The 20,091-nt window shown below is 52.2% G+C and overlaps 8 protein-coding genes across 8 annotated transcripts; 6 read left to right on the forward strand and 2 right to left on the reverse strand.

The window, feature by feature from the left end:
* Positions 1 to 79: 79 nt before the first annotated feature.
* On the forward strand, positions 80 to 1,912 carry HO133_000102 (uncharacterized protein; the record flags this gene model as incomplete). Its single annotated transcript, XM_037291042.1, has 1 exon — positions 80 to 1,912. One exon carries the CDS (start codon positions 80 to 82, stop codon positions 1,910 to 1,912), a length of 1,833 nt encoding a protein of 610 aa, XP_037152477.1.
* A 1,325-nt stretch (positions 1,913 to 3,237) lies between these two features.
* HO133_000103 (uncharacterized protein) lies at positions 3,238 to 3,993 on the forward strand (the record flags this gene model as incomplete). Its single annotated transcript, XM_037291043.1, has 2 exons — positions 3,238 to 3,743; positions 3,807 to 3,993. The coding sequence occupies 2 exons, from the start codon at positions 3,238 to 3,240 to the stop codon at positions 3,991 to 3,993; spliced, it is 693 nt and encodes a 230-aa protein (XP_037152478.1).
* Positions 3,994 to 4,406: 413 nt separating this feature from the next.
* HO133_000104 (uncharacterized protein) lies at positions 4,407 to 5,794 on the reverse strand (the record flags this gene model as incomplete). Its single annotated transcript, XM_037291044.1, has 6 exons — positions 4,407 to 4,433; positions 4,503 to 4,573; positions 4,643 to 5,450; positions 5,514 to 5,526; positions 5,584 to 5,689; positions 5,752 to 5,794. The coding sequence occupies 6 exons, from the start codon at positions 5,792 to 5,794 to the stop codon at positions 4,407 to 4,409; spliced, it is 1,068 nt and encodes a 355-aa protein (XP_037152479.1).
* A 789-nt stretch (positions 5,795 to 6,583) lies between these two features.
* HO133_000105 (uncharacterized protein) lies at positions 6,584 to 7,159 on the reverse strand (the record flags this gene model as incomplete). Its single annotated transcript, XM_037291045.1, has 1 exon — positions 6,584 to 7,159. One exon carries the CDS (start codon positions 7,157 to 7,159, stop codon positions 6,584 to 6,586), a length of 576 nt encoding a protein of 191 aa, XP_037152480.1.
* Positions 7,160 to 9,688: 2,529 nt separating this feature from the next.
* HO133_000106 (uncharacterized protein) lies at positions 9,689 to 12,796 on the forward strand (the record flags this gene model as incomplete). The annotated part of the gene is made up of 6 exons (XM_037291046.1): positions 9,689 to 9,700; positions 9,766 to 9,961; positions 10,017 to 11,467; positions 11,517 to 11,795; positions 11,845 to 12,400; positions 12,450 to 12,796. 6 exons carry the CDS (start codon positions 9,689 to 9,691, stop codon positions 12,794 to 12,796), a joined length of 2,841 nt encoding a protein of 946 aa, XP_037152481.1.
* Positions 12,797 to 13,438: 642 nt separating this feature from the next.
* Positions 13,439 to 14,696, forward strand: HO133_000107 (uncharacterized protein; the record flags this gene model as incomplete). Its single annotated transcript, XM_037291047.1, has 2 exons — positions 13,439 to 13,564; positions 13,635 to 14,696. The coding sequence occupies 2 exons, from the start codon at positions 13,439 to 13,441 to the stop codon at positions 14,694 to 14,696; spliced, it is 1,188 nt and encodes a 395-aa protein (XP_037152482.1).
* Positions 14,697 to 15,128: 432 nt separating this feature from the next.
* HO133_000108 (uncharacterized protein) lies at positions 15,129 to 16,209 on the forward strand (the record flags this gene model as incomplete). Its single annotated transcript, XM_037291048.1, has 2 exons — positions 15,129 to 15,714; positions 15,938 to 16,209. The coding sequence occupies 2 exons, from the start codon at positions 15,129 to 15,131 to the stop codon at positions 16,207 to 16,209; spliced, it is 858 nt and encodes a 285-aa protein (XP_037152483.1).
* A 2,941-nt stretch (positions 16,210 to 19,150) lies between these two features.
* HO133_000109 (uncharacterized protein) lies at positions 19,151 to 19,882 on the forward strand (the record flags this gene model as incomplete). The annotated part of the gene is given in 2 exon segments (XM_037291049.1): positions 19,151 to 19,310; positions 19,329 to 19,882. 2 exon segments carry the CDS (start codon positions 19,151 to 19,153, stop codon positions 19,880 to 19,882), a joined length of 714 nt encoding a protein of 237 aa, XP_037152484.1.
* Between the last annotated feature and the right edge of the window lie 209 nt (positions 19,883 to 20,091).

Here is a 20,091-nt window from a genome sequence, read left to right on the forward strand (position 1 = left end):
CCGTTTACCATTCTGCAATACACTTAAGGGAGAAGCCACAACATTCAGATGTACTGAATGGCGAGATTGTTGGCTCGCCATGATCACCGGCGTGGAGACAGCAGGCCTCGTGCTGGCCATCTTTCCCCTCCTCGTCTCGGCCCTCGAGCATTATCAGGAAGGCTTCGAAAGATTGAGCGATTGGTGGAAGTTTCGGACCGAATTCATCGGTTTCGTACACGTTATTGGCCGGCAAGCGATCCTCTTCGACGAGAACCTCGAGGAGTTGCTGTCGCCAATCATCACCTCAGACGCCGAAATGGACGCCCTTTTGCGCAATCCCACAGGCCCTTTCTGGCGCCGTGTCGAACTTGAGGAGAGGCTCAGGGATCGCCTGCCCAAGTCGTACGAGTCCTATCGAAACACAATCGATGATATGAAGGAGACGATGGACGCGCTGCAGAAAAAGTTGGGTATACAGAATAGCAAGTTGACGTGGACGGATGATGCCAATCGGATCAAGTGGGAATATGAATTTAGGAGGATCAAATACGTGCTCTCTAAAAAGAAGCGAGAGAAGCTGGTTGGGGACCTCACGGCCAACAATGAAGAGTTGCAGAAGCTCTTCACCTCAAGTGAAAGGCTGGCACCACTCAGAAAGCGGCGAAGGACACCCAACGCATTCAAGCGGATCAGGGAGCAAGCATGTGGTCTATACGGTGTTCTAGCAACAGGTTGGAGGTGCCAATGTACAGATGCTACACCTTCGCATCAAGCCAATCTGCTCTTAGAGAAACGCATCGACACGTTGAATCGACACCACAAGGCTAAGACGACAGATCCTCCAGCAGCACAGCTGAGCGTTCTCTTTTTTCTGAGGACTGAGTCTCAGAGATTGCCGCTGAGCTGGCATGAGACCGAAATAAAGCTGATTGAAGCTGAGAGAGGCCACCTCCTGTCTCTGACGTCGACAAAAACCAACGCTTCGACAACAGCAATGCTGACCGATGTGACGAACACGTTCGAGGCAAGCAGCCCAGACTATTTACACCCCTTCAAGAAGTCTACAAAGAAAGTCGCATTCCCGCAAATTACAGTCCAACCGCCTCAAGGATCGATGGGCCCAAACATCCCAGATCTGATCGAGATAGCCGATCTTTGTGAAGCTGTAAGGAAGGCTCATCATGGAACATGCAAGGGACCGCTAGGATATCTTCGTGATTCGCAAGACCGACGGCATGCCTTTTACCCCTCTATACAGCCCACCAGGTTCTCTGAAAACGCTGAAACCGTGACCCTTGCGAGTCTGCTCTCAAAGACTACGAGCAGCAACGGTAGGGACCTTAGGGGGACGGTTTCCATGACCCTATCTCGACTAGAGAGGTATTCAATCGCGGTCACTCTCGCGTCTTCCCTTCTCCAGCTCTACAGCTCCCCATGGATCGGGGAGACATGGAGTAAAAATGACATATACTTTCTGATCGCAGCGAGCGGCTCACCTAGGCCTATCCTTGTGGACAAGCCATACGTTACTCGCAAATTTACGTCCTATTCGCCTCAAGCATCCGTTACCTCGGTGAGTGAACAAATAGGTCTCAATTCAAGTACTAAGAGCATTCAAGCCCTTGGTATCATGCTCCTCGAGCTATGCTTTGGAGAAGCAATTGAAGATCAGCCAATTCGGTCAAAGTACCTGGGTCCGGATGGGCAACCAAACGACATGACGGATTTCTGCACCGCTCAGCACTGGTTGCAACACGACGCTCTTGGGGAGGGTGGGCCTGAATACTTTGAAGCAATACGTAGATGTCTGTTCTGTGCTTTTGGCCCAAAAAGCACCAACCTTGAGGACGACGAACTGCGCGCTGCTATCTACAGTGAGGTTGTGGAACCCCTCGAAGGCGCTGTTAGGCAATTCAACTCGAAAACCTGATGCGATGTCAGACGGGCTCTTACGACCTCATCCATCACGCTCCGTCTAATATGAAAGCTTAGCACAAACAGACTCCGCCGGCTCCGTCATGTCGGCGTTCTTGATTCCATGGCCCGGGCTAGGGCGAGCTCATTCCCCACCAACGTAAAGGCGACGAAGCTTCTCAAATCAAATCAAAAACTTGATTGTAACACTTGATTGGTTTGCATTTGAGGGCCCTGAAAGTTCAGTGCGAGCCACTCGTTGCAGTTGGCCGATAAGTCTGGTACAGAGACTTCATGCTAGAGAGTTGTGAGCTTGACAAAGTTGGGAGTCGAATCAGGAAGGACTATTTACCCTCGTCAGACATAATCTCTGAGCAAATGTAAACGAAGTAGGGCATGACACCCACGGGTTCACAAAGTGATAGACGCGGACGCTCAGAACCGCCACATATCTGGAAAGTGCACTGGCAGAGGCGTAAACGGTCTCACTTAAGGTAGGCGTTTCTGTCTTAGCGTTCTACGCCCCACATGCACGTTTAGCTTCCGATGTGCATCAAGAGAGTACCGACGAGGCTGCGAAAGTCTCGGGTTGCGAGATTGCAAGGCTACCAGGGGCCTTATGACTGCTCCAGCCGAGTGTGTACTATCACCGTTCCTGTTCGATGCTTCAAGGTTTGACAGCCATGTCCGATATCTCATAGCTCTGACTACCTCAGCTCCAGCAGCGCAAATGACTTCCATTTTCCACGAGTCGCCGTTGGCAATAAAATCTTTCTCACTGCGCGATTCTCCGCAGAGATTCTTGGTGAATGAAACCAAGGCTAAGGGACTCAGGATGGCAGACCTAATGAACCGGAACCATTGTTGCTGTCTCATCTGTTGTAGCCATCAGTTGGAAGGACACTCAGCGTGAGTTATGGATATCTTGAAAAACATACAAGAGCACCTACGAGTACTGAAGCGCGAACAATCCTTAGCGAAATGACCAGTCTTGAAACCTCTGCTAGACCGGTTGCGGCTTCTTAGCCTGGATGAGGACAACAACCTTCTACCAAGATCCACCTTGCAGTCGCTTGAAAGATCAAAGTGCTTCACTACTTCGAGAGATCTACTGGAGGCGGTACAGAAGTCAAACAAGAAGACTTCGCGCTCTTTTTTGGCCTGGAGCACGCTTTTGAGATACTCCATCCTAAATTTGAAGATTTCAATCGTCAATTTGAATGTGGCTGGACTCCTTTGACCGCAGCTGCTGTGGCCGGCGAAAACGGCATAGTCGGGACACTCTTGCTAGTAGGAGCCAATGCGGAAGATCCCGCCTGACATCATGAACTCTGTAAAGGAATGAATGTATTGCACATTGCGGCCAAAAAAGCTGACGAGTACTTGATCACACTCCTTCTTGCTTCAGGGGCATCATCGCACGCCAGGAGCTCCTCGGAGCCAACACCGCTATATCGTGCGGCGCGAAGTGACTTAGTGGCTGTCCTTGAAATGCTCTACGACGCCGGTGCTAACATTGACGCCTTGACATGTGATAAGTATAACCCTCTGAGTGAGGCGGTCATTGGCGGCCACCCGGAGGTTCTGCGATCGCCGCTTGAACAAGGTGCGCATCCCAGTATTGCAAACGACGACGCTGCTGCAGTGTCATCGTCATCTGATAATACGTCGGCAGATTGGAAGGCAGGAGCCAAAGGGACGATTGAGACGAAAGAAGCGCGAAACCCCCCGGAGATGATCGACACGATGACGCAAACGCAGCTGGAATACCAAGTCACAGACCTGCCGACGCCGGCGAAATATTCCTCCCCCTTTGTGGCCGTTCGGCAGGACAAGTTCGCCGAGCTGTGGCTCGCGTCCATCAAGATGGAAAAACCCCTGCACTGCTGAACGGTTAAAGCCTCATACAGGTCGGTCAATCCGTCGACCCAAATCGGATCTCGACCTCAACGCCGCCGCAAACCTACCAAAGACGCCGCTAGCGTCGCCCCGTGGGCGAGATCCAACGCTGCGGAAAACTTACTTCTAATTCTCCGAATCCAGGCCAGCGGATGGGCAAAGATGCAACGGGGATCGCGTTCGCCAACACGGGCGTGAGGGACGCGTGAGGGTGGAGATCCGCTGCGCCGGACGTGTACCTTGCGATTGCGGAATACCAGCGCGAAAAGCTTTGCAGGGTGGAGGCTTCGAGGGGCAGAAGCCCGCTTTCATGCACCGCTGGTCTGATGGACTGGCTGCGGAGCTCAGCCGATGGGGGCCAGTTTGAGGGATATCTGGTCACTAGGTGGACGAGAGGTGCGCCATAGGTGAGAAATAGAACAGCGGGGCGCAGAGATGATGAGCAATTTCGAGTTGCATAGAGGTCGTGGAGGGAACAAGAACAGCAGAAAAAGCGAATAGGATGTAGAAATGCAAGATATCCGCTCAATGACTTTCTTCAGAGGCGGACAATCGACTTTTGATCTAGCTGAGCAAAGCTTGCTAGAGGTAGATGACAGCGAATGGGGGTATCAAGCGCTGTAAGATGCAATGTAATACTAAGGATGGGTAAGAAGATCAGTAACTGTGCAGGAGGGGGGCACATGATCCGGTGGGAGAAGACGTACTGTCAGGACAGATTCCGTATCGTCGCCGGAGAGGTAGACGTAAAGAATTAAAGCGTGCTCGTGGCAGAAACCTGCAATGCAAGAACCGCACATTAGCTATTGAATCCTAGACGGACGAGTCAGGTGCGGTATATGCTCACATGCGATGACCCGTCCTCCCAACCGTCCCACCCCAAGCACCCTCCCCCAATCCCTCCCCTCAACCCTGACCACACTCCACGCCTCGTCCCCTTCTCTTTCCTTCATCCTCGTACTCGCATGTCCCCTCACGCCCTCCTCCCCTCCTTCAACCTGTTCGGGATCCAATTCCGGATTCGTCAGCCCCTCCCATCTACTCTCGATCTTCAGACTCGGCGTCTCCACTCCGATCCTCAACACACCATGAGCGTTCGCCGACAGCGTGAGGCGCGACTGCGAGGACAGGGCGTCGGATGCACGGCCGCGGTTGGTGGCCGAGGTGGAGGTTGAGAGGGCGAGTTTGGTGAAGCGTTCGGAGATTGCTTTGAGCTGGAGCAGGGACGGGAGCATGATGTGAACGTCCGGTTGGGGACATTGGGGCTCGTGTATACTCGCTACGGTGGCGGCGGCGAGGACCATGACGGGTATGTCTTGCGTGATGGTCGTTTCTCGATCGTGTGGGAAGAAGCCGGGGTTTGGGTCGCCGAGGGATTCATTGTTGTTGTAGGCGTCATCGACGGGGAAGGGTGCGTTGTCCGAGTTTAGGGTTGTGGTTGTGATGGATGTAGGGGGCCGCGAGGAGTTCAAGTTGTTGGTAATGATGGTCAGAGAAAGCAGGGGTATGTTGTCTTTCTTCGTTAAACGGATCGAGGCTGAGGACGCCGTGAGGGCGGAACGGAGGGCGCGGTGGAGGGAGGCGAGAGGTATGCGGAGGTTTATGGTGTTGTTTTCGACGGCGGACTGGATGGTGTAGGTTTCGAAAATTGTATCCTAATTGCACCCAGTCAAGGGGGGGGCGCTTTGTAGAGGGCGTTTGATGGGTGTGAGGCTTACTATGGCAAGGACCCTAGACAGAAGTCAGGCCATCTTCCATGTGAGCCAAATGCAAGGCCGTAGGACGTACGCCCACACTTGACTGCCCTGTTCCGGGACAACAGTGAAGCGCAGCTGCTCGTTGTTGAGCTGAAGCCAGACATCTTTGCCGAGTAAGGAGAGGGACGCGGTTAGTCCTGGAGAGACACGCGTTAACGGGGCTTCTGGGTGGCGGACCGGCGGGACTTTCTAGGCTTACTGGTGAAGGTATGAATGTTCCTGATTGAGGCTTTGAATCTCATCTTACTTGAGGTAGCTCAAGAAGTTGGAGTTGGAGGAAGGATTGGACGTTGAATGTGCAGAGAAAATGTTGAATTTAACCCTATGTCGAGCCCTCTTTTGGCCCTAGCTCGCCGATGTGCTCAGGCTTGTTTACATCATATACTGGGGCTGACTAGACTACGTGCATTCAACACTTGGGCTTTGTATCTCGTACGGCTCATGTGTCTCGTGTAGGGTTGGTGGTAATATGCTTTCAGTATCAAGCTCGGTGGTAACCGCATTGGAATTTGCCTTTCAATAGAGATCCACCAGTTTCATTGCAATGCAGGCACTGAGATGATATTCTGAGAGGGCATTCCAAAGCATGAGCGATGGTATGAATATGAAATTGAAGAGCTAGGTCACTTTGCCATGAGCGCTAGCCTGTGGGCAATTGATCAGACATTCGCGCAATCTTAAGTTGAGTCATGAAACATTGAATTAAGTAAATACATTATAAACTGCTGCTGTGCCGAAGTGTAGAGTTACAAAGACTCGTGTGCTGTGGCTCCCTGCCATGAAAAGCCAGAAAGGGAAAACTTGTGGCAAAGTACCCAAGTACACAGCCATTAGAATTTAGAAGAGTTTCGATCATATCAGCGCAGCGGCGTTGATGGTAGAGGTTGGCGGGCCCTTGATGCAGCTAGCAGCGATCGTAGCAAAGAGTCGTAGTCGTCAGTTGGTGAAAAGGGGGCCAAGGCCGACTGCGCCAGATGTGGGGACAGCGGCTAGATATGGTGGCCAAGTTCTTTGTATGACACTCTAGCGCATCACACTTTTTCACCCCGCTCCACCTCCTTCAAGCCACCCATCCTATCCAAGTCCAGAGACTGGAACCTCTCAACGTCCGATTGCTGGTATGCCGGTAAGTGTTCGTCGCTATAGGGCTCCAATCCCAACCCTCCTGTCTCGCTGATGCGGACCACCACCACGCGTCCGGACTTGCTTTTCCCGGATTCATTCTCTTCTTCAGGGAAGGTGATGCGGATCTCGGGCACTGGGCTTACAGGCGAGCCTGGTCGCGAGGAGTCTTCGACCAGAATCTCCTTCTCATTGTAGCTATTGATGGGTTTCGAGTGACGACCATGAGGAGCAGTGATGACGGTAAGGCGGCGGTGATTGGAGGATTTGGAAGAAGGGCTGCTGGCGTGGAATGGAAGATGGGTGAGTTTCTCGATCTGCTTGGCCTTTCGGCGAGCGCGGAGGATGAAGAGGCCGCCGGTAAGGCAGATGCCGAACAGGACCAGGACGACGAGTGCGATCAGAAGTTTCATCATGGTCGGGGTCATGCTGGTGCTGGTGCTGCTGGAGTCGTCTCGGACGACGAGTGTGGGGATGACAGGCATTGCTGAATGAGCGTGTGGATAATGGATCGATTAACGAGTGTAATTGGTGATGGGTATTGTAATGAGAGTGGTGGTGTATGATTGTCGCAATTCCGTTGTTGAGGTCAGTCTTCCGCAAAAAGCCGTTTATTGACGTGGTCATGCAGCACATACCATGGATTCGCGCTAAAAAGGAGGGGCTCGAGGGGCAGGCGGAGAATGGAAAGAGTTCCAATCGAGCGGTAGAAGGTTAAAAAGGAAGGTAAAGCGCAGTAACAGCTAAAGGAATGAAGCTGCTACCTGCACGTCTCGGTGGTTGTTTGAAAAAGATGAAAATTGAAAGAATTAGAAGAAGGAAGGAAGGAGGAGGAGGAAGTCAGGACTCAGGAGGTGGGTGAGCCGGTGCCAAGAGGCCAAGAGCTTGAATTTTAGGTCGACATCAACAAAACCGGCAAGTCTTTAATCTCTTTTTCCGGCGCCTACAGGGAGAAACGAAAAAAGAGTAAACACTAAACACTAAAAAGACGAGCTTCAAGCCTTCAAGGTTCAAAGCGCATGGATCTACCTAGCTTCACCATTATTGAAGTCGTGATTACTGATTACCATAAGGTAGTGAGTGATGAAATACCTAAGAGACCGAATAATGAAGCATCTGACGAAAGACTATGATTCTGCATGTCATTCATCTCCAAGGTAAGATCTTACATGTTCAATCATGCGCGTGCGATCAAGTGCAGTAGGTAGTTGCTGCTGCTGACAGTGGCAAACTGAGAGGCATTCTTTGTGGATTGTCAATAATCATGTCCAGAAATCCAAGGCTCGGGTTCATTCAATGACGCCCACCAGCGCCCACCGGAAACAAAGAGGTCGATCACCTTTATGCGCAAGCTTTATACCAAGGACCAAGAAGCGAGTCATGAGTCACGATCTATGTACGGTATGGCAGTTATTTAACAGCGAGATGTCCGATTAAATTCCCAGCAAATCCGACACATCATATTCTCGCACGACGTCTTCTTCCACCCGGTTCCCCGGCGCAGGATGAAGGCTCCCTCCAGCAAGCCAGAAGCCGGCGGAGGGCATTATCAGCGCTGATGCCCGATTCCTCGGAGACCACACATGATTCTTGTGGGTTGAGGATGGTCTGCATTGATGATGGATCCTCGGGTGTGCTTTCGTCTGAAGAAGGATTACCTACAGTACGGTAGGTATTCCTGAGCGGCAGCGCTGATGGATGATGGATGATGGCAGGACGAAAAGTCCCCTGAATCTGGTAGGGCTAGCTGCAGCAGGGGAAGACGGGATGAATAAGGGAAGGCTAACGGTTGATGGAGAAGCAAGGATAGCCAATCATGTCCTTCCACCATTTGCTGACCTGCATCGCACGTCTCTTCTCTGGGGAAAGAAGCTCGTATTTGATAACGCAGAGATTATCGTCATTCAATAATGCAATGTGAAAGATGCACAGACCAGGATGCTCATGCAGTTGACGGCAGTCGTACTGTGTACAAAAGGGCAGGACTGCTGATGGTGATGCCAATTGACTCACTTTCCTAGCCCGGGGGGTAGCCCTAATTTATCCCTATCTCGACCCTATTTTTGGGTCGACGTGCCCGGGCGAGAGAGGATAGTTCCGCCCCTAGGACGATGCAATTGCAGGCTAAGCGTGGCGCCAGCAGCATGGGCATGGACCCTGGGGCTTATCATTCATTCGGCTTAGTCGTAGTTTAAACACGCCCTGTTAACCTGAGCGGAATTCTGTCACAAACGTTCATTTTCCAATCCACGTCGTCTTTCTTTCTTCCCTTTTTGCGACTGAGATATTTTATGACGCTGAACCTCGAAGCCTGCTCTTGAAGAATATCTTGCCCGTGGTGTCAGCAATCCCTCCCAAACTTGATCCCGTTCTTTTTCCCGATACGAGCTGCCCCCCAAAATCTCCCTAAACATTCCTCACGCGCACAGCCTGCGCACTCCCTTACTTGACCTTTTGGACTCCACTCTCTTTCCGCTGGCCTTTCAACGACAAGATTCCTTCATTCCAGAGTCTCTATGTGGGCAATTGGCGGTGAAAGCTTTGGGACGCCTGGTGCGGGGATCCTTCGAATTGCGTACAATTAATGGTCGGCTGCCTGCTGATTCGAAGACATCCAATTGCACTTCCGACGAAGGGGTCCCCCGACACCTTACTTCTTCTTCTTCTTATCTTCTTTATATTAATCCTTTGGATCCATTCCAGTTCTTCTCCCTTCTTCACCAATCTTGTATATGGAACTATTCACCACCCTTCTTAGACCGAGCATCTCCTGTGTAAGTCTTGTCCTTCCCCCCGCCAGATCGAGACAAGCTTCCCAAACTTCGCAGAAGACTAATACTTCCCTCTGCTGCAGTAATACTTTACCTTCACATATACTGAGCGGTCTTGTATAAAGTGGCTGTCTGTAATGAATGCATGAACACTGCCTCTGCGAAAAGAAAAGGACTGTTCCTTCGCACCTTCCTCGGACTGGTCTCGCATATACCACAATCAGCCTGATCGAAAGCTGAACAATGACCTCAACGGTAGGTCATGCACATTGCGATCAAGTTCTGCGACAGATCTTCAAAGCTGACGCTTTTTGCAGCAGACCCGGAATAATCGGGTTGGGCCATTTGGGTTGGGAACCGGTACATCCAATAACGAGCAGCCACGATCGGCCAACAAAGCATTCGGGTCTGGGTTTGGAAATGGGGCTAGCGCTTGGACTGGCGACATCTGGTCGTCGGGCAATGCTATTGGAAGTGGAATGAAGGGTGGGCTACAAGATAATGGTCGAGCGCCAAGTCAGTCAAATGGTTCTTATGCTGCCTTTGGACTCGTACTGATATGTTCGAGAAGATGAGCTTCTCGCATCTGGCACCTCTGAAGCAGTGACTGGGTCCAAGTCCCTGCTACCCTCTTCCGAATCAGACAGCTTCAACGCCCGCCACGGGTCATGGAAATCTGTGGATGACACTTCGCCTGGCCTCTCGCGTGTGCATACCAATCATTCGAATACCTCTCCCATCAGTCGCCAACACAGCAATCACCTGATTCCTCAGGCGTTTCCAGAACCGAACTCGGTCAATTCCTCGTACTTTTCCATACAACCGCCGTCTACCACGATCTCCAGCAGATCCTCGCAGAAGAGCTTCCTTGACCCGACTTCAGGCAGTTTTGTAGCTTCTGGTGCATTCGATTCAAGCGACATTAGCCGCACATCAAGACACAATAGCGACGAGGAAAACAGATACGTGCAAAGGAAGATAGCTTTTGAGGGAACTGATGCTGGTTTTAGCATGCAGCCTGCTCGACCTTCATTCAACAATAACAACAATACCCATTTGTCTGGGTATAACAGTAGCGCGGCATCCCGCAGCGGCAGTATACCACCATCACGCGGTGACGCTGAGTACGCAATGAACTCAACGCGCGCCCGTGGTGACATAACAAACAATCAGTATTTGCGAAACAACGCATCCAACACGTCAACTGCTCCGCATCGCCCCAACCTTTCAGCTCAAGCTCCACCATATTTGATCCCCACAGGCCCCTCCAAACAGAAGTACGCAGCCCAGTTGAGCCCGACACAGCTCAACCATCTCATGGGGGACTTTGACAAGCTCAATGTGGGGCAGGAAAACCAGCAGCCCGGGTTTGCTGCGCAGAGAGAAGCATTAAATGGGAATTCGCTTCAAGTCATGAGTGGATTTCCCCAAGACTTCGTGCCCAGCAGCAACGATGTCTGGAATAGCAGAGATGATGGCGGGTATCAAGGCCATCAAGATCAATTCTCTACCGCTGGCAGTGGGTCGGGTTCCTTGATGTCTCAATCTAACAACCATCGAGCCGTGGCTTTAGCCACGCGATACTCGCACTCGCCGAGCAACAGCGATGCACGCCATAGTCACCACCACAGCCCCTTCTACTCAAATGGCGGAACGCCCCCTCCATATCAACAGCGCGGCCCTGCACGCGGTGGTTACAACAACAATGTCTCGACTGCCGTGCTGGATCGCAGGCTGCGTGGTTTACAGCAAGAGCAACAGGGCTACATGGTTCCTCCGCCGAACTTTGCGCAATTCCGAAATCAGTACCAACACGTGACTCCGTACGAATTCTACCCTCGGAACGGCTTGCCACTGAATCAACTCCACTCTTACTACCCAGTGCCTCCTGCACCCAATCTTTTGACAGCGCCAAACGTTCCTAGGGGACCTGCAAGAGACCATGACGTTGACCAAAGTCAGTTGATGAGAGAATTCAAAGATACCATGAACAAGCCCAACAAACGCATCAATGAACTAAAGGTGGGTTTGTACCTGAGGATGAAGAAGCGCACCTGCTAATTGGCCATAGGACATCTACCATCATATCGTGGAATTCAGCGGCGATCAGTATGGTGCTCGTTTCATTCAACGAGAGCTTGAGACAGCCAACAGCGATGAAAAAGACCAGGTCTACCGAGAGCTGATGACGAACACGGTGCAGCTGATGACGGATGTTTTCGGTAACTATGTGATACAGAAGTTCTTTGAGCACGGTAATCAGTCACAGAAAAGGGGCTTGGCCAACCAGATGAAAAGTCATGTTGTGGTGCTGTCCTGCCAAATGTACGGTTGCCGTGTAGTGCAGAAGGTCGGTCCCACCAAATGGCTTGATATTCGCTTTTCACTAAACTTCGCAGGCTCTGGAACACATCCTGACCGACCAACAAGCGCAGCTGATCGGGGAACTTCAGCACAACGTCCTCAAATGTGTCAAAGATCAAAATGGAAATCATGTGGTTCAAAAAGCTTTCGAGAGGATACCCGCTGAGCATATCCAATTCATCATCAACTCCTTCACTGGCCACGTTCAAGAATTGGCGACCCACCAGTATGGCTGCCGGGTCATACAGCGCATGCTCGAGTACTGCGAGGAGCACACTCGCACGGCAGTGCTCCAAGAAGTCCACGCCTCAGCTGCGTCACTAATCGTCGACCAGTACGGCAATTACGTAATGCAACACATCATTGAGCATGGCCGAGAGGAAGATCGAGGGAGGACCATTGCTCTCGTGACTTCCCAGCTGGTCAATTTCTCAAAGCACAAGTTTGCCAGCAATGTCGTGGAGGATAGCATACAATCTGGCTCGAAGGAGGAAAGGCAGCGAATCGTTGCTACTATGACTGCGGTCAACGACAAGGGTCAAAGTCCTCTTCAGATATTGATCACGGATCAATATGGCAACTACGTGATCCGTAAGCATCCTTCATGCTTTCTTTGGAGACAATGCTGACAGCCGAGCAGAAAAGCTTTTGAAAGTTCTCAAAGGCTCCGAATGGGATGACTTCGTCGAGCTGACCAAAGCCCAACTAGCTCTCCTCAAGCGATTTTCATATGGCAAACAAATTGCGGCCATCGAAAAGCTCATTTATTGCGCTCCATGTCCTCCACAGATGGCAGATGGCCGTATTCCACCTCCAACTATCGACACCTCTGTCGGCCCCACACCACCCCTTTCGACTGGCGCCGCACAGTCTCCACAGAGTGGCTCACAGCCGAGTACGCATGCCAGCTCCATTGAAGGCCCTCATACATCTCGCAAGTCGAGTGGGAGCAATGTTGTCAGCGTTCTAACACCAACTTCTACATGATCGACAAAACCTCACGAGAGTCTACGAACGATAAAACGCACCGTCCTTTAACGAACCCTGAACACATCTAATCTACAGCTCCTGAAAAAGTTTTGCTACGACATCCACGAAACGCAGGCCAGCAGAGTCGCACGCGCACCGATTCCACTATTTTCATTGTATACATCTCGGATTTTACGAGTACTGTCATGAGCGAGGTGCTGGGGACTTCTGAGATACCACCACATTCACCTAGGGATAACATTGTTTAGTTATAGTCAAAGGTGGGTGGGATGGGTTGTTGGCTATTGGCTTGTGCCTAAGGTTGCCGAATGTTGGCTTCTCATACATAAACATTTCGGATGTTTCATGTGGGCATAGCCTGTCAAAGGTCTGGAATGGCACAATGGAATAGATATTAGATAGCCTGTACAAATATTCAACAAGAGATTTGGCTCAGCTTCTTCTCCAAATTCACGCATCTGAATATTTGATCCATTAAGAAGTTGAAAGTGGACAAAAGACTCCCATCGTTGGCTTGCTAGCGCGAATCCTTCTGCGGCCTTTCCTTGGCGGAGATCTTGGAATTCTGACTTCTTCAACAACCATGTCCAAATAACAAGTCTCATTGCCCTTGGGCAGGGCAGTCGACAGTACAACGATATGGACATTGAACTCGAGGCGGCATTGGACTCACCCTCCTCTGCGTCCTTCAACTCAAAGCTTCAACTCCCCTTGAGCTGTGACCCACCGGGTCCTCAAAACCCCGCGAAGCAGCGAGTATGGGTCGTGAGTCTACCATGGCGGTCCTAATGCACTTACTGCGTATTCCAACGCCTACTAAAAAGCTGATCCTCAGGTCTTCGGCGCCACAGGCCATATGGGTCGCTCCGTCGTCAAAGCCGCCCTCGCCCACAGCGACCTTGTCACAGCAGTTGGACGTAGTTTGACAGACACGCTCTCCAATATGCACTCGCTCCCTCCTGCCTCGCCCAATACCTCCTCGACGAATGCGTCTTTGGACCCATCACCATTCCTACCCCTCCTCTGCGATGTCCGCATCCGCTCAACCGTCGACGCTGTCTTTAAAAAGAGCCTGGAACATTGGGGAAGAATGGACATCATAGCGAATTGCTCCGGCTATGGTGTCATTGGTGCTTGCGAAGACCAGGATGACTATGAGATCAGGAACCAGTTCGAGACGAACTTCTGGGGTACACTCAATATAATCCAGCTCTCCCTCCCTTACTTCCGCGAACGGACCGATGCCGATAGCGAAGGCGGATGTGGAGGGCGGTATCTGATCTTCAGTAGCACGAGTGGTTCCCTTGGGGTTCCGGGATTAGGACCGTTTTGTGCTACCAAGTATGCTGTGGAAGGATTGATAGAGTCTATGCTCTACGAAACTGACGCCTTCAACATCCGCGCCACGCTCGTCGAACCCGGGCACGTCCGCGACGACGAACCGCTCTCACCCCTCGAAAAGACCTCCCCGCTCCCCACCTTCGGTCATTTCTTCATCAAACCCGCCTCCGCCCCTTACGCCTCGTCTACATCCCCTGCCGGGCACGCGAAAAGAATGGTACAATGGCTCGGAGAGCGGCAACCTACGAGTGCAGTCAAGGCAGCGGAACTGGTGTGGCAGTTGGGGCATTGTAGTTTTCCGCCGCTGAGGCTGTTGTTGGGAAGTTTTGCGGTGGAGAGTGTGAGGGATCGTCTGAGGTGTGTTACCGAGGAGATTGAGGATTGGCGGTTTCTGAGCTTCAAGGGGGATGGCGAGGCGGATGGGGTGGTGGTTAGGGAGAGGAGGGGGAGTACAAAGACGGAGGAAGGGGAGGGTGATGGGGAGGAGGAGGATGTTAAGATGGAGGGGGTGGAGGATGGGGAAGGAGATGGTGATGGAGAAGGAGAGGACAGCTGAGGGAAAGAGACGGAGAGTCTGATGGAACGGCGTCGGGCCCAGAATACAAAGATGGCTACGGTATGCACCACTCTCCACGGATCGACAGTGAAAAAGCCGCGTGATACCAGAGCAAAGCAAATATTCGAAGGCTGAATCGTGTATCGACCTTCGCCAAGGTGGACTTCGGCCCAATCCGCGGCTCAAGGCCATGATTCGAGTTGAAATTGGCGAAACAGCAGTTGGGAAAGCTCTTGCCACGGCTTCGCCTCTATCCGCCACCGATCACATCGAAGTCGTTCCCTTTCTTACCGTCATTCACTATAACACCTGCTGCCGCCTCATATGCCTTTCACACGCTGATGCCGTGCCACAGTGTGGTTAGTCACTCCCCAAATCGAGGGTGTCAACACTTGCCACCCTCAACACCTCAGTTTTTGCTGATTCAACATCATGATGAATCCACTTTCTTGCAACATCCTCGACGAGAATTTCATCCAGGCTAGGAAAGAATCAGCCACAATACCTACATCAACCTTCCCCTTCCTATCCCTACCACAAGAGCTTCGAGACCGAGTCTACGATTCACACCTCTCCGCAACATACAACCACTGCCTACCTGATTCCTCCAAGCTCTGGGTTTTCCCCTTCATCAGAAAAACACCGCACTTTCAGGGTCTCCAAGAGCGCCATTTCGGTGGCCTTGCAATTCTTCTGGTGTCCAAATCCGTTCATGAAGAAGCCAAGCTCATCTTGTACAAATGCGGCACGTTCTTCTTCAATGTTCCTCAAGCAATCGCTGCTCTGCGACACAGTCTTCTCAGCACGGCCGATCTTCAGAATATCATCATCGACCTTGACTTCGATATTATATTCTCATCCCTACACAGCCAAGACGCAACAGATCTTGTCAAGCATTTCGCCCAGCAAAATAGCACCCTTACTTGCAGATCTTGTGAAGTCCAGTTTCGGTTTGTCTCCGAGACGGACTTCCTATTGGGCGAGATGGGAGAGGTAAAAGCGCTTAAAGATGCAATTGGTGAGTTGAAGGGTTTCAGGACTGCCTTGGTGAAAGTTGCGCGTTCGAGGTGGAAATTGAGGAAGATGATGGAGCATGTTCTTCCGTTTGATGAGGAGTTGGGGACTTATTGGGAGGGGCCCTTGGGCAAGTAGGAGATAGGGTGGGACGATGATCTGTAGGTCTGTTTGGTATAGTGAGTACGGCGGGGGCTTGGGGATGGCAGTTGGGTGAAGGGGTATAGACTCAGTGAAGCGCGAGTCGGAATCGCTTTCGAATGAGAAATCCCTAGCTTTTGCCCGAAATGAGTACGTCAAGTTCAATCGCTGCTGGCATGTGGTTGAGAATCTCGATCTAGGAGCCGGGGAGGGAAATACCACGGACAGGGACAGCGAGGAATCGCTGCTCCTCGAAAAGGAAATAAACATATTCCACCTTCCAGCGTTGAAATTTCAAGCCTACGCCATCGTCTCAGTCTTCGCCCCAGATTGGACCGCAACTCACCAAACTTGTTGAAGATATCCGATCCGACACAGCTCCAACACGGGTTGGGCTCGGGAAGCTTGGTTCAAGTCGTGTGACGCTTGTTGAGGAGAGATATGAGAACGGGGTTTACGGCGTTAAACGGTTGCTTACATGTCCCATTTGATTCGATTGCATGAACGGTTGAAGTTGAGTAAGCCTTCTTGATAGCCTTATAAGGCAGAAAGGTGGGGCCGCGAACATGGTATCATCTTTTGTTCAACCATCTTCATCTGGACGACATAATGCCTCGAACACGCCTGTCCTCAGGCCCGTCACCTTTAGAGGCACGCTACCCGCAGAGCACGACCCATCAACACCATGGTATCCGGGCCGGTTGCATCCTTTGGCTACCAAAGAAAGACGACATTGAGGAACGCCTTCTCGCAGGTGTAGACATCGAAGACGGCTGCTTCAATCATCCCATCGTAGTTCTCTCCACCAATCGAGCAGAGGGAAAGGCAACCGTACTCATCGTTAGCATTCCAGCCCACAAGTCTTCGCAGCTACCTTTTACAACTCCCAACTGACACCAGAAGCTTACTTCCTTCGATGGCCGCGATCTCGCCGAGAGGTATCCCGAAAACCGACACCAACGCACTCACCACCTCCCCATCTCCCCCAGTGCCCCTCACCCCGACAACGGCATCCTGTTACTCCTCGACGGCAACCTTCAACTCCGCAAAAAGACTTATGTAAAAACAGAGGTCAAAGTAATCCTCAACACAGCATCCCTGGTCCCCTACTGTCGCTCCCGTAAAAAATACAAACTCAACCAAACATCCTCCAACATTCTAGCAGTATACGCCAACGTCACCCTTCCCACCCCCACGCGACACCTTTACGCTCCTCCTCCTACCACCACCACAACATCGCGCCATCCCGTGCGCACAATCCCCCACCCACAACCACAACCCCCATCACCACCTCCTCCCACCCCCATCATCATCCCCCACACCCGCCCCCGTCCCCCATTCCAAATCGAACCGAGCATCCCCCCTCAACGCACCACCCGCACATCCCCACCCCCGCCCCCCTACCCCGCTCCGTCTCCCACACCACCACCGCCGGACCCTCTTGCCCTCGCAGCCTTCCTGCTCCCCCTCCTCCTGCTAGGCTTCTGGGGCGCGGCGGCGTACGGGCGGCGCCGTGTTGTGAAATCGGCTTCCGAGGGCGCGAAGCGGAAATGGGGGGGTTTGGGTGGGGTCTTGGCGAGGAGACTTGTGCGTGTTGTTGGGGATGAGGCGGGGGGGGTGGTGAGGGGGGTTGTGGTGTGGGGGTTGGGGTTGGGGCTGGGAGGAAGGGAGGGGTGGGGGATGGATGTGAGGGCGTGGATGGATGCGGGATGTTTGTGAGGAAGGGGAGGAGGGTGGTACTATCGTCTTCGCGTCTTGAAACTAGATGCGTAGAGGGAGTTCCCCGTCCATCTATATCAGCACAACGATGCCATAGCAGTGCTTAACATCCCTGCCATCACGTTGGGCTGTCAAGATCCCATTCATTGCAAAACACCCTACCGATAAAACAACCCCCCCCCCTTGTCAAAATCCAAGGATAGTGAGTGGGTCATGAGTAACCCTGAAAGGAAAGGTATCAGCCAAACAGAACCATTGCTTCGTCGCCTTCCAACTCCCTGAGCGTTCGACACCGGGTCTTGAACGATGATGCACGAGGCTTCTTTCCTTCTTGGAGGCCGTTCTGTCTGGAGATATCTATGTACCTTTCTCCGACAATCTGTGTTCTAGCCTCTTGACATTTGGTTCATCGTTATGTGAATGTTACTCCCGTTGGAGGAAGGGTGGCCGCTTTACTTACTTACTTACTTACTTACTTACTTACCCCTCCTGACGCTCACCGGTCCGCCGGGTGGACTTTCGCAAGGGAATGGAAGCGAAAAGGGAAAAAAGGCTGGAGGATCTAACCAACCCAATCCGTATTCGCGGCACCATCGGCATCCTCACCCCGAAGCCAGCATCCCGCACGCGGATGATACGCACGTCCCCTCCCACTTTCCCTTGTCAAAATTCCCTCCGGCCCCGGCTCCCAACGCAACATCACCACCGACTACGCGTCCACATCCACCATCTCAGACGTCGACGACCATCCCTCGTCCCCCCCCCCCCGACTCGACCGAACGATCTTTCCACCACCGCCACCCTCAAAGCACAGTTTTGAACCCTGACACCTTGCCCCCGCACATGCTCGTCGAGGAAGGACGTTGGAGCCGGATGTCGGCGTGCAGCGGTGGGGTGGGGAAGGGTGGTGGAGAAGCAGGAGAAGGCGGGACGGTGGCGGGATGGATTGGAGGGCTGGGGCGGATCGCTGAGGTGTTGATGGTTTCGAAGCCGGCGCGACGAAGGTGGCGCGTGCGTGTTTGTTGGGAAGGAAGGGAATGCGGCGGAGGGTGGAGTAGACGCACGGTCAGCTGTTGGGGAAAGGTCGAAGATGGGGATGCTATGGTTAGGGAGGATCTGGTGTGCCTTTTCGTGGAGTATTTTGGAGACATGGAGGATGGAGGGATGGGAGGGTATGGCTTGTTGTGTGGGAGATTTGCGGCGATCGCGGGCGTTGAGGTAGAGCCAGGGTTGAGGTGGCTCGACGAGGTGTGTTGGTGTTGAAGTGTTGCCCTAGATGTGGTTGCGGAGTTTGTGAGGGAGGACGAGAAGGCGAAGTGGAGGGTTTGGTGTGTTCGTCATTATGGAAGTTATGTTGTGACAGAGGTGTGATTGGGAGACCGGTACGCTGGGTGACAAAGATGATGGCGGTGGTGTAAGTGCTCTCACGGGTGATGATCTGCTAGAGGATTGAATATCTCGGTCGCTTGTGTTGAATATATGTGTTGACTCAGAGTAACGGCCTACTTCTGTCTCCTTCCATCAGCGGTTTTCGTTCCCTCAAGATCCACAATCTTCCGTAACCGCCTCCAAACTCCACAATGGCTCCCGCCGGAACGGATCAAATATCAGAGCCCAGATCAGCTCTCTTATTGCTACCGCAAGAATTGCGCGACCAGATCTACAAAGACCTTTTAACAACAACAACATTTTTAGTCGAGAACCCTCGCAACGGAGAAATCCTTCCGTATCTTCCACTGCGTCAGCATACCCGCCTAGCGATTCTGAATGTCTCAAAGTCGACTTACGAAGAGGCGAAGAGAGTGCTCTACAGACACGGTCATTTTCATCTCAACGCTTTCACCGCCGGCTCGCCTCCTCTGCACGAAGAAATCAAAAACATACCAGCCATCACGCTGCTGCAAGACATCACCATTAACCTCGACGTCAGCACAGCTTTTTCGCTCGGTTATGAGAAAGCCAAGTTCGCCGGAAGTGCAACGATGCTAATCAATTATATTGCGAGGCTGGACCCTGCTTTCCCAGGAAAACGTTGCGTGGTGGTAATTGAGCTTGTCTTGGACGCGAGTTTCTTGTTGGGGCTTGTTATGACTGCAGGGCGTTTCAAAGATGCGTTGGGCCGTTTGACGGCGTTCAGAACCGTGGAGGTGAAGATAGGGCATTTGAGGATGAGGCTGGGAGGGGACTTGGATTGTATGGCCCCATTGTACAATGCGTTGGATGAGAGGTTGGCGATGACCTTGGGAGGAGGGGAGAAAGGATGTGACGAGGAGGGACGCTTTTGTCTGGTGTACCATCCGCGAAGGGGTTGAGCATGACGGTGGCTTTGGCGTGAGGATGATTCTTGCAAGCTGAGTCAGGGTCAGGAAGGTTTGCCTTGATTAATTGAATGGCACTGAGTCTCGGCTTGTTCATCTGTCAAGCAAGAAAGATTCGACTTACCAGATCAGAGTCTAGCCCATAATATTATCGAGCTTCGAGGAGGGACCAAACGGCCTACTGCGCCAAATATTTTCCCTCC

This window comes from Letharia lupina, assembly GCF_014066315.1.
Source record: "Letharia lupina isolate WasteWater1 chromosome Unknown contig_10, whole genome shotgun sequence".
Lineage (NCBI taxonomy): Eukaryota > Fungi > Ascomycota > Lecanoromycetes > Lecanorales > Parmeliaceae > Letharia > Letharia lupina.